The 17431-nt window shown below is 42.1% G+C and overlaps 1 protein-coding gene across 40 annotated transcripts in view; it reads left to right on the top strand.

The window, feature by feature from the left end:
• The window catches only part of LOC118282529 (receptor-type tyrosine-protein phosphatase delta-like), a 328854-nt gene that overhangs the window by 254338 nt on the left and 57085 nt on the right, over positions 1–17431 (top strand). For 26 of the 40 annotated variants that reach the window (XM_047336056.1, XM_047336047.1, XM_047336042.1 and 23 more), the window contains 2 exons: positions 7514–7659; positions 9604–9745. In XM_047336056.1, coding sequence (XP_047192012.1) covers positions 7514–7659; positions 9604–9745 — 288 coding nt within the window. Of the gene's footprint in view, positions 1–7513; positions 7663–9603; positions 9746–17431 lie in introns of all 40 variants that reach the window. The other 14 variants (XM_047336023.1, XM_047336022.1, XM_047336026.1 and 11 more) reach the window with 1 other exon arrangement.

The raw sequence follows: 17431 nt of genomic DNA, 5'->3' as shown, positions 1-17431 counted from the left end.
TTTATGCTATAAAGAAATAGGACAGGCCCAGGCGTACTGCAATTCTCTCATGAATAGAGGCAGTCGAATGTGTTGCTTATTTGATTTTCCATTCCCCTTTTTTTCACATCCGTATCTTTTGATTTCTGCTACATGAAGTGGAAAGCCAGCAGCTTTGGAGATTGTCATCTGCATGTGCTGCCATGGTGATATTTTCTTATCAACATCAGTTCACTCAATTTATTACTATGTGCTTTACGTGTGGTAGACACATTGGAATCACACGAAAAATTGTGTCCCCTTAGTATCTACACATGTCATTTCATTGGCAGTAAGCTGACATGGCCAAACAATGTTTATCACTTCTGAGCATATTTTTTTTTAAGTCCGTGCAGCCCCAGCATGATAACTATTGGCCATTTTGCTGCAGCACTGCCATTTAATAAATCGTGCCATTGCCTATTGGATAATAGAATGAACGAATGGCTTTCTGTGTTAGTGGCTGCCACTGCCTATCCTATCAGATAATTAACTTTTTGCAAATAGACTGCGCTGACTACCAAACAAAGTAAGCCTGCACAATTAGAATTACTTATCTATGTTCTTTCTTTTTTCCCCGCAGACGTTGGAGGAAAAACAAACAAGACAAACAAATCCAAATTTCATAGTTCTTGCTCAACTGTTTTTTTTGTGTTTGTTTATTTGTTTGTTTTTCTCAAATGGTCACACACGAATTGGCTCCAGATTTGTGCCTTTCTTACCCAAATGAGCAAGTAATGAATGCGGGGAGATGAAAATAAAGTCTTATTGAAAGTGAAAGCCCCTGTATTATTTTGCATCAGCGTTTGACAACCTCAGCCCAGATGTTCAGAATTTCCGACAGGAGGGTCTAGCGTTTTGTAATTCCATCTCCCTCCCCTTCCTCTTCCTTTTTTTCTTTTCCTTTTTTAACCTCAGGTGGATGGTATCGCGCCGACAGTGGCGCAATTCAATATTTATATGTCTCCTTCTGTTTGGTTTTCACCGCAAAGGGAGGTGGGCTTTCATGTGTCTGATTTTGCCACAGCGACGATTCAGTTCCAGCTTTTAAAGCGTTGGGGGCCGTCTGAACAAAGCCATCTGTTTGAGTGGCCCGTTTTATTAAGTGACAAACTGAATCCCTCTAACTCACTAATGTGTCCCGTGGGAGGTGGCGGTCACTTGTGTGTGTGTGTGTGTGTGTGTGTGTGTGGTAGAGAGACGTATGCAGGTAGAGAGAGTGACAGAGGTACAGTATGTACAACTTTTCCTCTGCACACATTGTACTATACCACAGACGACACAAGATCATGGATGTGCCGTAGCTGCCATTGTAGCCGTGGAAAGTTTCTACAATGTTGTTTGAAGTAGGAAGCCTTTCAGCCTCCATCTTATCCTGTAAAAATACAAGCTAAGAAGCTGAGTACTGTTCCACAAATAGCCCTTTATATTTAATTAATAGAGCCTCCCAGAATTTTCTATTGTCCCACACCCTCCAATTTATTAATGTTGTTCTCCCATTTGCAGTGTCCCCGTCCATCCAGTGAGAATATTCAAACACCCGTAAGAGCATGTGTCTGTGCATGCGTGCACATGGCTTGATAGCTGGTGCTTATACACCTCTGGAGCCTTTTTTCTCCCTGTATCCTCCCGTCTTGTCAGAGAATCTGTCAGTGTGCTGAATGTGGGACAAGAGCATTAACCATTCTTTTTGAAGCTGTTGCTGTTGTCTGTGCAAAAGTGCCCCAACTCATGCAGAGCTATAGCCAGAAGCTCAGACCTTGTATTGCAGTGCCACTGAGCATAAGTAATACACACTGACTGGGGTAAAGAAAAGTCCCATTGGAATATGATTTATTTTGTTTTTTTTGCAATGTTAGTCATTGGGCTGAATATTTGGCCGGTGAGTCGTGTATCATTATGCGCGTCGTAGTTTTCCGGTCTTTGAAGCAGTGCTGTAAGTGATGATAGGCATTTATTTATTCAGAGGAGACTCTTGGTGGCTTATGAGCCAAATAACAGACCCTGACCCTATCTCAAAATAGACCTGCAGCCCTACTATCCATATGCAGTCTCAATATTAATGTGTCATTAAGCTGCATTCTTGTATATTCTATTGAATTAGTTTTACATAATGACTGTTGTGATTTTGCTTATACAGCAGATTTAAGCAGTTTGGAAAGGGGGGAGGAGGCAGAGTGGGAGAAGGCTTGTATTATGAACTTCATTATGTGTTACAAGGAGCGCAATATTGATGGAAGAGCGGGTCCCCATCATTGCACAGCATTAAAACCTCTGCAGTGAATTAATGTACTATTCCTGATCCAGTAATTAACAATCATTCGGGGGCCATATCCCTTTTCAAGTAATCACTAATTGCAATAAGAATTTCACTTTCCATTTAAAGCGAGATTACAGATGAGCGTGCAATGCAAATCAGCCAACAGTTCTAATTAAGCTCCAATTCCTTCTCCTTTCTTTCTGCCGAGACCCTTTGTGCTCACGTACAATGTGGAGTTTGTTTCCTCTGCATTACAAAAGACAAATTTTTATCATAATGCTGCAGATAGAGAGCTGTGTGGTGCCCCAAGAAAATGGCTTATGCTTGTGTTTGTTCCATTGATTGGTATGTGTGGTTTATCTTCTCTTTCTCTTGTTTCTCCTCATATTTTTTTGCATTGTTTATCTTTGCGTTTGTGTGTCTGCACTACTATAGCCCGTTTTCTTTTTGGCATGGGGTCAGATGTTTCTGAGCAGCGTATAGACGGTAGATTAATCCACAGAGAGGGTGTTGTTTTATAAAACACACATTTGCGACTGCATTTCCCAAATCACAAAACAAAACCATCTATGCACCTTTCTTTATTTAAATACTATGATAATGATAGTTCTGCACTGGACTTCTAGAAAACTTTAAGGATTACATACAGGCAAATGTCAATGGGAGATTTACTCCATGCATCACTTTTTGCCCTTTCCCAACATTAGTCACCCCCTTTCAGAACAATTTGCCCCACTTTGCCGCCATTGTGACGATTCATCAATATCGCAGAACTGATATGCTGGGGCCTAAAGCTGTTGAATGAAGTTAATGGCATCTTTAAATGCTTCTTTCTTCCACCCCTATGTCCAAAATGGAGCAGAGTATTTGCAGAGTGACACCCAATGTGCAAGGATTAATTATCGCCCTCCACAACCCCACCTCACCCTGCAAGTTAAAGATTCAGAGAGAGGAAATGGCCCCTTTCATGCAAATGAAATTGAATATGTCAGTCAGTATAATTGTGAGAACCGAGCTGACTTGGACTGGTGTCTGTGTCGAATAGAGGCTCCAGCAGAAAGTCGGTTTATTCATGTTTTTTCTCTCCAGTCTTTGATTCACGCTCTTTAATGGCTTGGCAGATCAAACTTTAGTCTAAAGCGGAGTCCTGATGACTTGAAATGTTTTTGCCATTATGAATGAAACCCAGACTCTGATCTCTTTGAGAACAGTTTTTAAATCCAATGTTTGGCTGCGAGTTAAGCCAATATCAAACAAACTTGTAATGAATGCAGATCCGCAAGATGCTCTGAATCCATGGGTCCTCCGAGTTCAGCCTGATGATATCATTGGCCCAAGCAAACCAGCTGCATGCAGTCTTTCACTTGACTTATAGTCTGGCCCCGCAGCAGGTACTCTCTAGACTCTTTAGAGCGGAGGCTTTTAATTCATTGCGACTTCAACTCAACAAATACCAAAACATGAGTATTAAAGGTCAAGGACATAAACTTTCAGGTTTTTAAAATTACTTTCACTTTTTTAAATCAGCGTTATTTTCAGTGACTCTACTTTGACCGACTATTAATTGGTTTCATTTTTAGAAAAGCTTCTCTTTGGTTAATCTGGGACACAAAATAACGAGCATTTTGATCTTAGGTCATGCATTCTATGTTGTGATGCTTGGTATAGAATAGCAGAGTGTAAGTCACAAGCCATTCCTTCCTTCTCCTGTTTGGACATTTATTGTGTTTTTCCTTCCATTTGAAGTCCTAAAAGACAACTTCCAGAGGTTAAATCCTTATTGTTTTACGTCTTGACACTGTTTATTAAAATTGTATCACACATTTACTAGCAGGCAAAGCTGGTGCCTGTGCAAGAGGCTGTTTTGTGGACCAGTACAATGTTGAACAGTGATTCTGTAGCATATACTCAGGGCGCAAAAATGTCACGTTTAGCTGCCCCAATGTGGTGATGGCATTAGGTTGATTAATGTGGCCACTTAATTTGAGGCATTCAATACTTTAAAAGACCCCAAAAGGTACCAAAATAATAAGGGCAGTATACAGTAGCAGCAACAGTAATAAATTTCATGATCTGGATTCATATCACCCACATTGTCGAACGCTTCCAACTTCCATTTATGTCTATCCATTAAAAAATATATAGTTCCGATCATGAAACATTCAGCCCCCTCAGCCCTGTGGACATGGGTGTTCTTAAGAACAGTAAAGGCTTTCAGTCAGCCGCCAAATTATTAACATGGCATCGATCCATGAAAAATACAGCAGTGGGATGCGACGAAGAGCTTCCTCCTTTTCCGGTGGCAGCGAATGGGAACAAGGTTACATAATGACCTCAAGCGAGAGCAGGCACAGGGCCCACGTCCCTAACCTTTTAGCTTGTGACAGGGTTTACACTTCTAATTTGTTTGGTGGCAGCAGCTTAGCCGTGGATTAAGAAGTGCCTAGCCATGGTATTATTTCATGTTGATCTCATAGGAGATGCCAACATGCAACAGAGGTAACAGGAGCTTTTTAAAAGATCAGCTCAGATTAATTTTGCTTGATTTACAATAAAATGATATTCACCTACTTTGAACAGTGTGACTCATAATAGAAAAAAAAAGACATGATCAAGGGGCAAACAATTGTCATTCAGAGGAGTAATTTAGTGTTGCAATGAGCACGATGTTTGTTATATATCACATCTTTTGGTTCTTGTCAAGGTGCCACTTTGGCAAGGTGACATTATTCAGAAAAATCCAAGATTTCAATCAGCCTTTGTCTACCTGAAGCCATACAAGGAGTCTACCAAAATGGATGTTTGTCAGCGGCAGACCTAAAATGGGGGTATGATGGCGATATCAGCGGCCATGTCTGTGAAAACACCATTACCTCTGTGTCACGCCTCAATAACTCCACATTGTGCGATGATTCCCCCCCCCCCCCAATCCACCCCCTTCCCCTCACCTCCAGTGCTGATCTCCTGTACATGTCGTAGCAGTCTATCACAGCCGGTGTACGGAGACGCACTGAGCCGTAATGGATGGCCCCGGAGCGAAAAACAGCCCCAATAGCATATCAATTACCCATCAGCACCCTCTTTGGCTGGATGCCAGCGTGCACCACACCCCGGCCAAGTGAATGAGATAAGGTGCAAATGCAGATATAATGTTGCTTTTTGTCATGTACAAATTACACAGTGTCAACTCCACTGCCCACCTGTCAGATCTGTCAGCCAGCGGATGAGAGATTTGCGTGCGTGCGAGTGTATGTGCGCGCGCGTGTGTTTTTTGTTGCTGTGTGTAGAGAGAGAGGGAGTTTGTGAATGTGTAAATGCGGTCGAGTCTGTGTGCATGTCATGCGGCAATCAGGCGATTTCCCAGACTCATTTGCCCAGTGGAAGCCCAGCTGCCTGCCTGTTTATCTGTTCGCCCTTTTGATTGCTGACCACACATCTTATGTGTCACCTCTCCACGAATCCCGCAGGTTAATTTGCACCCCCCACCCCCACCCCCCTCCCCCCCGCTCGCAGTGCTGCTGCCGCAGCTGCTGGGCAGCGCGGCCTCGGAGGGGAAATCAGTCGACACACGGGCAGGCCAACACGCAAACGAGCACAAACGCGCATTCTCACACACCGCCGAGGAGGCGATTCAGACGGTGTGCATTACCGCAGCTGTGTGGCCACCAATGGCCTGCTGATGTGATTGATAAAAGACAAACGGTTGCTCCGCGGGGGGGGGGGGGGGGGGGGGGCAGATGGAGCTACACCTCCCACTGAAGCTGGCACTCGGGCTTCAGAGGAGAATACCGGGGGGATTGAGATTATTTCTATAGAAAATTATAAGCCTTGGATCGTCGCGATAAAGCTGTAATGTAAAACTCACAATCAAAATCTCATCAAGGCTAGGCGGGGTTCCTTTGATAACTAATCACTTTCATGTGTTTGGATTTTTAGCCAGTTGTAATAGAAAAAGTCCGCTCGTGAGCAGGAACTGAGGGCGAAAGAGACAAAACAGAACTTAATTTCAGTCGTCGAGATAAAATGTAAAAAAAAAATTTTTTTAAATGTCATGGCTGAATTTTTGTCTTAGTGCAGGAACTGATCAGAGCCTGGGCAAACGCTATTGTACAGTGTTGCAAAACTGCCACAGTAGCAGGGAGCGTCCATGCCATCCATATAAAGCAAACATTGTTCCCCTCTGCTATTCTCTCACCTCCAGTCCCCTGCATTTCTTTGCATTTTTTTTTCCCCTCGCTGCCTTAACACTTGACTTGTGCTGAATTGAGGGACCAATTAGGAGCAACAGAATGCCTGCATCGCCAATCAGAGCATAGCAAGGACCTTATCAGGTGCGTGTCTCATTTGCATGGGGCACGACCGCCGTTCCGATTGGTGGTTGTCCAGAGATTAGCATTGTTTGCTACTGAACCAATAACGCTTTGTGTTTCTCCAGAACCGTGTTTGCCTCTGTTATTAGAGAAAAAAATTTATAATGACCACTTCATTTATATCCAGTGGAACAGAATGTGGAGAATAAGCTGGGAAACGGCTTAGACTCGTGTTGAACGACACTGGAACAAATGGTTCACAGACAATCCTCCTTTCACACAAAAAATATTCGAAATTGCGGAATTATCTAAACTTGTGTTCTGCCTCCATTTAAGAACTTTGAGAGGAATTTCAAATGAGTTCCTCGTGAGCAACGGCGCAGGATTACAAATTACGAAGCAAAAGGTTAAAATAAAAATGTCGTGATTGCAGCCTTGCAGTCTAAATAGCTGACATCCAACCCGACATTTCTTGCAACATTCAGGAACAAATCAAAGTTAAAGCAAAACAAAATTGTGTAGTTTTTATTTCTTTCCAGAAAATACCCACATGTTTTTTTCCTTTAATCCCACAATTCCTCCCTAAAATCAGCCTGTATATCAGAGTGAATATCCTTAGTTACTCAGAGGGGACTTCCGGGGTCAAGATAAAATGCTTTGCACATTCTGCTCCCAGGACCTCTGTCCTTTACTTCTGATCTAAGCCACTGATCATCTGTTTACACTTGCACAATAAAGTCAGTACAATCTCGTCTCGACCTCCAAAGACAATCCTCTTAACAACCACATGCTGAAATCTGCAACTTTGTTACTTTCTAGTGTGCGCGCGTGGCTTGATAAGAGAGATTAATTGCTCTGTCGGCAGTGTTTAGCTTGCTCGCTAACTATTTTTGTTATCTTCTCTCCTGTCTCTGTCTCTCTCCAGCGCCACCAAAGTTTTTAAGAACCCCCAATGACCAAACAGGCGTGCAAGGAGGCGTGGCATCCTTCATTTGCCAAGCTACGGGAGATCCTCGGCCAAAAATCGTGTGGAACAAGAAGGGGAAGAAAGTCAGCAACCAGAGATTTGAGGTATTAGGTCTATTGTTCTGATGTAAAATGCTCGACAAAATGGGAATGCTTCAGCACTGCTTTTGGCTCCGCTTGCACATAATCCATCGCGCCAAGCCATGCTCACTTGCTTTCCGCCCTGACTTGCCACCACGCATTAGCAGGCTCTAATAATCATGCTGGCCAGCCTTTTGAACATGATTTACAAGATTTAATGAGCAAGTGTACAAAAGATCAAACGGCAGATTTCTAATCGAATACGAGACAAGAAAGGAGCAATTGGATAGAAAAATAACAACTTGTGGTGTGACCTAGATGCCTACATTAGGATCACGCCACATTTTGCCAGCTTCATGCAAAGCGAAAGTAGCGCTTTCGCTTCAAAAAATGTCCTTTTGCTTTGTGGCATCTTTATCTAATTGCATGTCCTCCCCTCCCTATTTTGGCTGAAGCTTTGATTTCTGGTCAGCTTAAATATGCACTCGGGCTCAATACCCATGAGAAATAGCACATCTTCGCGGAACACTGATAAGATTTCTATTAATTTTTGTGTCAGTTTTCAGCACTATCATGGTGTCACTTTTTTCCCCCTCTGCTCTTGAGGCCTTATTTTGCTTGCTACTGCAAAGCAGGGAGGGCTTAACAGAGCTCGGGGACCTCTTCCCGCCTCTTCTTTTACGCCTCATGCCCGCAGAAATCTAATCTTATCAGAGTCCATCGCGTTTGCATCGCATGTTGTGCTGAATGCTAACACACACATTTTCATTACCCCGTTGCCTCATTGGGCTTCCTGGCTGCTGCCATTCCGCACCCATTCAATCATGCGCCGCCGCCTCATCTTCTAACAAAAAACCCATTTCCTTTCAGAAGTCGAACAACATCCTTTCTAATTTGCTCTTCAGCTTTGACTAAGAAAGGAGGCTGTGCTTCACCATCACCTGCCGCCAGCTTGAATGCCAACACAGCTGTAGCTTGGCCAATGAAATGTTGGAAGTTTATTGTGAACTAACACTTGCACAGATATGTTGTGAATTTGAAAAAAAAAAAAATGTTTTGTAGGCCTTTGCTTGTGCGTGTGCGTGTGTGTGTGTGTGCGCGCGCGTGTGCGAGGCAGAGGTCTCAGGCCTATCTTTATTGAAATCTACCTCTATGCTTAAAAGAGATTGAGTTATGACACAGGGCTTTCTAAACTCAGTGAGTATACAACATGTAGCATGCAAAAAATAGCTGAATAAGCTACAACAAACACCTGTTTGTGAGCATTTTATGTGTCGTCCGTCCAATACAGTCGGTCCTGTCTTTTGTACCACTACCTCACCCCATGGTACAACTGTCCGTAACCGTTTATCAAGCCACCTTTACCTGTTTGTGCTCGTTTCTGTCCCATTGACACAATCCAGTGTGATACATTTTTTCAAGGGATAGAATGTTAACTTTAAGAGTGGGGCACATTCAGATTAAAATTTTACTTTTTTTTAAAAATTGGAGCCAAGATAACTTTCCCCATTCTTAAAGTTAGTCAGCTGCATCAAATATCTTACCAATTAATCCATAAACTGCACATCTGCTCTTGTCTATTCACAAGAAGGCAGCATACATGAACACATAAACTGATCAAGCACATATCTACGACTAATAAGCTAAAAACAATAAAAAATCAAACATGCTCAGTGCTTAAATATTATCTAGCTTATGAGCATTTTTAATACTGCACTGATCTTGAGGTCACCATTTGCACATAGTAGTGTACAACCGCAATATTCACAAACTAACATAAAATCACTAGGGCTGAATGTAGGGTAGGCAGCACCTCTTTTCCGTGTGTCAGTCCCCATCAGTGTTGTTAGCCAAGTGTCCTCAACAGTGTTTCTTTGTCTGATTGTTATTTTTGTCTCTGCCGAAGGTCCCTCGCCCGTTGTGAACAAAAAAATCTCCTTTAACATATCGTGTCTCTCGCACCTGCAGGTGATCGAGTTCGATGACGGCTCTGGTTCAGTGCTCAGAATTCAGCCATTGCGCACGCCTCGAGACGAAGCCATATACGAATGCGTTGCCTCCAACAGTGTTGGGGAGATGAGCGCTACCACCAAACTCACTGTTTTACGTGGTAGGTCCTTCTCAACAACCCCAAAAGAAAAAAAATACACACACCATTAACCTACCATTTTTCTCCCAGGTAAGGTTGCATTTGGTTGTTTTGTCTGCCTTGTCCTCATTTCTTTGTCACACCGCGCAGTCAAACCAGATTAGAGATTCACATTGTGTATTCTAACTTGATAAGATTTAGTCCATTAGCCATCTAGCCAACTAAGTTTCCATTTCTAAGTGACTTAAGTAATTTGCATACACAACCCTGACACAATAATTAAGACGCCAGTTAAATTATGCAAATGGACATCCATTCCTGGCCTGCGGCGGTTTAACGGAAAATCTCAGCAATCATTTTCAAATCAGTCATTTTTCATCTCTGCGCTTCAGCTTTGATATCCGTTTGACTGTGTTGAAAATAAACCAGTGTATTCTCATGTGATTAATGATATTGTTTGTGGTAGTATTCTAGTCACAGGTTGAGTCAACACCAGTATCTCTCAGTAACCATTGCTGTTAATGCAGCACTCATCTATACAAATGTATAGTAACAATTGTGGTGGGAAAAGGGCATCCACTTTGCCTACCTAACAATAATTCATACAAATATTAAGTTGGTTTGACTTGGGTGACAGTGCCTCTTTTAGACTAATCTTGATTACACACAACAACCCTTTCAAAGGCAAGTGTGTGGTGGCCCTTGAGCTCAAAAGGCTGCATAATATCTCTCTAAAACATGACTTGTTTGGCTGTGAATGGAGAAAATGGCTTTAGAAAAAAAGCCTTGGGCTGCCCAAATTAGGTGTGCTCCATTATGGGCGACAATTACACAACATGGCAAATGAGTTCCTATTGAGAGGGGTCCCTCCACCCTATAGAAAGAAAAAAAAAGCTGGCTCTGGAAGTCTCCAACCCCCCCATCCTCTGGTTCTTATCTCACCAATGAGCCAACAAAAGGCCCTTTGCACCGTCTCCAGAGGCCGATTGAAAGAGAAAGGTGGCACGTTCACACGCAGCTCTCTCCTGTTTACTCTAGAGCACAAAGTGTATGCGTGTGTGTGTGTGTGTGTGTGTGTGTGTGTGTGTGTGTGTGTGAGTGTGTGAGTGTATGCGCAATACAGTGCATTTCCTCTTTCACTCTCGCCCCCTCTATCTCTGTTTTTCCCTGCACACACATACACACATGGACAGATAACTGAGGGGATGGGTAGAAGCCGCTCTTCCCAGGCTCAATGGCCTAGCATTAGCATGTTTATGAACATTTCCATTTTGCTCCTTTGCTCACTCTCCTTTCCCAGCAATGTATTGAAGATGAGTAACTGCTTCTATCACAGAACAAAAAAAAATATATATATAACCCCTTTTGGGGCTTTGGTGCACATAAAAAGATGTGTCTTCGCTTTGTTTCCTGTGGATACATATAAACAGCAAATGAATGATTTATGCAGAATCAATCTGTTAGATTTGTATAGGAATATGTCTTCGTTTGACTACCCTCTGTCACCACTTTCCATGACACAACAGGGATGCGGTTCGAGAATTAACATTTGACAGACATCTGGTGTCTGGTAGGTCTTACCAAGATAATATATTGTCACGCACTTTGATAGTGATGCCTTTAAAAACCGAATCATTAATAAGATAACAGGAACAAGGAACTAAAGGGGGGAAAATGCCACAGTGCTTACCACAAACAAGGATTCAAGTCATGACATGAACTAAATCTATAATTGTAGTTTAAACTTCAGATATTTCCTTCAGCAGTTATAAATTTGTCGTTGAAGGCCATAATACAACCAAACCTATCCCCTCCCTGATTCAGGACACAACGATTAGTGGAGAACAAGTTGGAACACTGCATTGAGAGCAGTGTACTGTATGAGCCACTTGAATCAACACCAGGTTATCTCAGGATGCCTTATATATAATTTACAAGACAAAAAAGCTTCCTCTTTCCAAAAATACTTCATACAGTACAATAAATACTGAACTGCCGGTTTGCTACTTATCATTTCACATGATATAAACTTCAGTTTGAAAAATGCAGCTGCAAATTTTTTTCTATCTCTGGTCCGTCATCGTGGCCAGCAGAAATGATTTCCCTCCACATTTGGCCCTTTTAGTGGAGAAAGAGTAAACTTCCACACAAGTGTACGATGCAGGATTACAGAGATAGATAAATAATGAAAATGAAGATGAGTGCTACTACACCAGGCCTAATACATATCGAGTGTCTGTTCGTTTAATTCATTTGTGCTCCAACGGTCTGTGAAAACGAGTCCAAAGTCAAAAAAATCGGTTGTGGGAAGCTCGCCACAGGGGGTGATGCCTAATTCCATGAAGGAAAAGCACATTGTTGTCATTGCCATGCCATGAGGAGAGGGGACTCGAGGTGAATCCAAAAGCCCAAGTGCTGCGGGACATTAGCATTCGGATGGGCCTCTGACATGATGGGAAGCACCATTAGTAATGAACTTCCAGGCTTAGAGAGGCCATTTGCATGAAAGGCGGATGCTGAAACGTAATGATGTTCCAAGTCAAATCTGCCAGGCCACAGCATGAGGTATGGCTTCTCTTATTGTGGTTCATTTTTTTTTTCTGCCGCCCTCCACTTTGATTAACTATGCAATGACCTGACTCATATGCCACTCATGTCTTTGAATTAAGGTTGTCTCTCTTTGCTTGGTAATCGCCAAAGACAGAAATGGATTTGGAAATGAAGAAACAGCACATTTTGGGTGTCGAGGCTGGGAAAACGATTTCAGAATGTGAAGTGGTATTTCATCTAATCTATGAATGTGCCTCTGTAAGATATCTGCATACACACATGTACTCATGGAGAGCCTCTGACAAGAATATGTGTCACAAGACAATGTTAGCATAAGGTTACAAATCGGGTGTACACTTTGATTCATTAACAATCAATAACAACAAAGCAAAAAATGTGGCCAAAACATCTGACAGAGCCTAGACTCTGTCTGAGCAGTATTTGCAGCGGAATGACGTGTGCGTTTGACTGCTGCAGTTCATGATTCAGGCATGATTAAGGATTTATATTGCATTCTCATACTCCCATTATGCTGTCAACAGCCATTTCCTGTGCCCCACACACAGGAGTGCAAACTTATGCAGCTGTGCACAACTTGACAGTGGGAGTGGAAAATGGGAAGCCACTCTCCTGTGACGGAAAAACAGAATGCATCATTTCCATTTGTATGGAATGGTGCAACGGCACAGTCAAAGCCGCGTAGCTGAGACAGATCTCTCCGCACACAATGAAAGGGCTGCTACATGATCACCGATTATTCATAGACAATGTATGCACTGGGCTCTTTGTCATTGTTATGAGAAAAATTGTTTCCACACATACAAGACACTAGCAGCTGCTTGATTTATATTCCAAGATGGCTTATCCATAAGATTGTTTTTGCAATGCCAACATAGCAAAAACATGTAGTAAATGGTAATGATGACTGATTAAAAGCAAAGCAAAAAAATTAAAAATACTTTAACCCTTAATCCTCAGTGTATTATGCCTTCAATTTGACGAGAGCAGTGTGAGCAGCGAAACAAAAGCCGCTCCCCATGCTCAAATTGCCTAGGAAGATAAATGCTGTGTCAGCTGCCTCGGACTGTCGGAGCAAGGGATGTAGTGGGGATGAAGCAAGTGACCATTGTTAAATTACTGTGCTTGTGATCAGTGGCTTGCAAAAAGAAGGAGAGTACGGGGCTGGCAGCTACCATGCAATTCTCTGGTTTCCTGGTGGGAGCCGCATAGATGACTAGACCTGCGCTGCCACATGGAACACTCAATTTTTGTTAGAAAAATACATTCATCCCCAGAGATATGGTGCTGTGGAAACATGCTGACTCACTGTAGGAGCTTAACTCGTTTCTTCAACATGAAACAGATACTCGAAATGTCTTAGAACAGCATTTAAGATCATTTCATAATCAAAGTAGTTGTCCCTCTATAAGCTTCAACTGGTATTGCTTTTGCCCTCTCACACTATGTCACTATCGACTAGTTCTCCTGTTTTCAGCCATTTTCATTTCATGAGCTTTTCCTCCTCTCACCTAAGCATGCCTGCAAATAGTGACTGACAGCGCCCACGGTCACAGACTATTATTTATCCTAACATGCATTAAATGTTTCATAAAATATCCTTCAGCGTTAGTGATTGTTTGGCTCTCCCCAACCCACAACTTCACTCTTTCATATGTCACGAAAATAGAGCACATGATGACAAGTTATTCATTATTGTAATTAAAAAGATCGAGTTGACTGTCTTTACCAGAAACTGATCTCTTCTCCAAAAATAAATAAGTAAATGTTTGAAAAAACAACAACCCCACATCAACAACAACAACCCCCACACCCACTTAATATCTTCTGCGTGGTTAATCATGGGAGCCAATCAGTATCTGTATATAGTATGCAGGATGATTTAAGACAAAAACACTGCCAACGAGATGGATGTAAGACTTTAAAGTCTGCATAGTGTGTGAGAAAAACCATCTGCAGGAGCTGCAGACTCTTGGACCGCACTGTGAACATGATAGATAACACTTCACATGCTGCGACTGTTTTTGTTTAAATCAAAGTAAGCGCAGCTTTTTAAATTAATAATTATGGATTCAGACAAATGAGGTAGTTTTTTTTTTTTTCTTTTCTCCCCTTCACTGGCCTTAGATGCCACTGCTCTCCAGTGACTTCACAGGACTGGCAGTCTTATTAGATGCTCAGTGCTTTGAAAATGATATATATATATATATATATATATATATATATTTAAATATCCTTAAAACATGTTAAACAATTTTTAAAAGATGTTTCTTTGCTAATCAAAATCTTTGATATCAGGCATGAATGCATGCAAAAACGGCTCATATAATTTTATAATTTGTTATTGTTGCCACACTAGCGGTTCTCTGAGGCTGCACGTGCATTGAGGTGAAAGCTAACATCCTCACAATGATATTGCCAACATGAATCTGTTAGCATGCTCTATCAAAAGATCAAACGTGTTTTGTTTTGTTTTTTTTACAATTTTTTTCTTTTTTTCAACTTGATAAACTACTATCTGGCTTTGTGCAATTTTTAAGTAAGGATTATTCCACCTAAATGAATTTAATGGGACACAAGGTCATTAAACAAGGAGTGTGTAAGTCTGTGCCAGGTAGTCGAGGGGTGCTAATGTTCGTAGCTTTGATTGTAGCTGCACTCAAAAGTCATTTTCTACTAGATTAATTGGGCACTGCAGGGTCATCCTTAATGCATCTAATGATCTTGAAAAACTTTTTCAAGCTGGATAAGGCTGCTGGCTAATTACAGCCAGCCAAACATCTTTGGAGTGGGGCAAAAAAAATGTGTCCAGAATTGATTTTTGGATGTAATTAGTTGTCTATACATTACAGTGACTAATTATGTGTTTTATTGCTGCGTGAAGGGAAAGGGGGACAAAACCTTGCACATTCTCATCAGAAATTTCATCAGCTTTAAACGCGGCTGTCAAATCTCAAAACATGTGGTCTCAATATAGTAATTTCCATAATAAAATAATGCCACCCACTGCCTGCTGTGACACCCATCGTCTCCCACAGTTACTTGCAGGAAGAATGCCTGTCTGGTGAATTTGAAAAGCCTGATATAACCCCGTTTTCCATTAGGGCTCTTTGAGAACCATAAGGTCCTCTCTGCAGGATGTTAGCAAGCATGGATAATCTCTATACTCCCCTCTCCAGTAGCAAGCTTTTAGCTATAGAAATTATTGAAATGGCTGATGCTAGGTTTTTAAAATTTTTTTATTCCCTTTCTCGGGAGGAAGGGAACTTGTATGAAGTCGGTTTCCTCAGACATTTATACCGCCCGTCTCTCCGAGAACTCATCTGAGTCTGATGATACCATGATCAAATGGAAGGGTCCCGAGCCATGAACCATAAAGATATCTGGCGCTGTCATGCGCAAAATGCTAAAAGTTCAGAGGATTTTATGTGAACACTAAGACAGCTGATGGGATGCTTCCTTGATAATGAAGGAAATACAGACATCGCATGAACAGACAGTTGTTTTTTGTTTTGTTTTTTTGAACAGATTCCTTAACATACACCGATTTCACAATCTATTTCGACACATCCACGCCAAAACATTAAAAAACACTATTCGATCAAACTGACCTACCTGTTTCTGAATTTGCCGTACATAAAGGTCAATGAAGCCAATGAGTTTGTCCATTTGTCTTATTCCTCTTACCTGGTTGCTGATACTCTCCTGAGCTCCTGCTTCTGGTAGTGGCCCTCATGAACAGCAACCCTGCACACACAAAACAAGTGAATCAAACGGTTTCATTTTATTTAAAGAAAAACAGCGAGAATGGCAAGCTAATGCACTGTTCAAAAGCACAAGCATATACTTAATTAGGGCTAAACATCACGCGTCATATAGTCATCCCAAGTGGGCAGTAGGAGGGTAAATAGAAAATGAATGAGCCTGAAACATAAAAACAGAACAGATGTCTGGCAGTATATGCTTCAAAGTGACGGGAGCGTCGGTGAGAACGGAGGCATCTCTAAGGAGAAGGTAGTGTGTTGTTGTTTTTTTTCCCTGCCACGTCCTCTTTATTTGTGAATGCTTAATGCACTCAAGAGGATCAAATGGGGTGCGATGGACTGTTAAGAAAAATATGGAAAAGAAAAAATAATAACAAATTAATATTTTAAAAAAGGAGAGCTTCCTAAGCTGTTTTTTTGGAGTTGAGTGAGATTTTTGTGGAGTCGAGAGGGAATAAGCGACATCCGCTTCAGCTTTCTGTTTGGTAAATAGCTCAAAGCATTGTCAAATAGTTTTCTCCCTCCTCCTTTGAATATTCCTAATAATAACTGAATAAAAATGCTGATGGCAGATAAGGAGACACGAGCAGAAGTTTTCCGTTTTGTTTTCTTTTTTCTTTCATTTTTCTTCTTCCCCCAAATCTAAATAAATGGGACACTGTTTTCGGAAGTAAATGGAATCATTGCTCAAGGTAACAACCACCAAATGGAATATGCAAAGCGAAATCCTGACGAGGGAGGGTGAGGGACAGAAGGGAGAGGCAGCGGGAGACAGACAAAAGACCAATCGAGGGAGAGTCTTTAACGTCAAGCGTCTTTTAAGGTCTCAGATGAGCTGCACGCGGACTCGAGGCAGATGAAGTCGGTGAGTAAGGCAAATGCTAAAGACAATGGCGGCGTGGAAGACGGACGGGATTGTCGGGAGATGAGGTCCTGATGTGTGCCTCTCTGCGTTCCCCGCAGGTGATCTTTACTCAGAGCAGTACATCTGGCTGAGTTGACATGTAGTCTGTAAAGCAAGGAGGGGGGCATCTGAGCATAAATGGGGCTTTGTGCCTGGCTTCCTGCCTGCCTTGCTGCTTGCCCAGTCAGGCCTGCAGAGAAAGGCCCACTCTCCGCCCTTCCTGCTTCATCTCTCCTTTTCATCTCCCTCTTTACCCATCCATTTTAGCACTGGCCCTAAGGGGCATCCGACACTAACACTCTCTCTCTGCTTTCATTCTCTTCCTCCCACTCCCCTCGCTTATTTTGTAAATGGAGGAATATCACAGCTAATCCGTCATGTTTATGAATGACATTGGGCCTATAGGGAGAGTTGGGGTGCCTTGCCAGACGTGGCGTACATCTCTGTTGCATGCCCTCTGCTTGGCTGATC

This window comes from Scophthalmus maximus, chromosome 12 (genome assembly GCF_022379125.1).
Source record: "Scophthalmus maximus strain ysfricsl-2021 chromosome 12, ASM2237912v1, whole genome shotgun sequence".
Classification (NCBI taxonomy): domain Eukaryota; kingdom Metazoa; phylum Chordata; class Actinopteri; order Pleuronectiformes; family Scophthalmidae; genus Scophthalmus; species Scophthalmus maximus.
The sequence above is the reverse complement of the archived record's forward strand: the minus strand, read 5'-3'. Positions and strand labels throughout refer to the sequence as shown.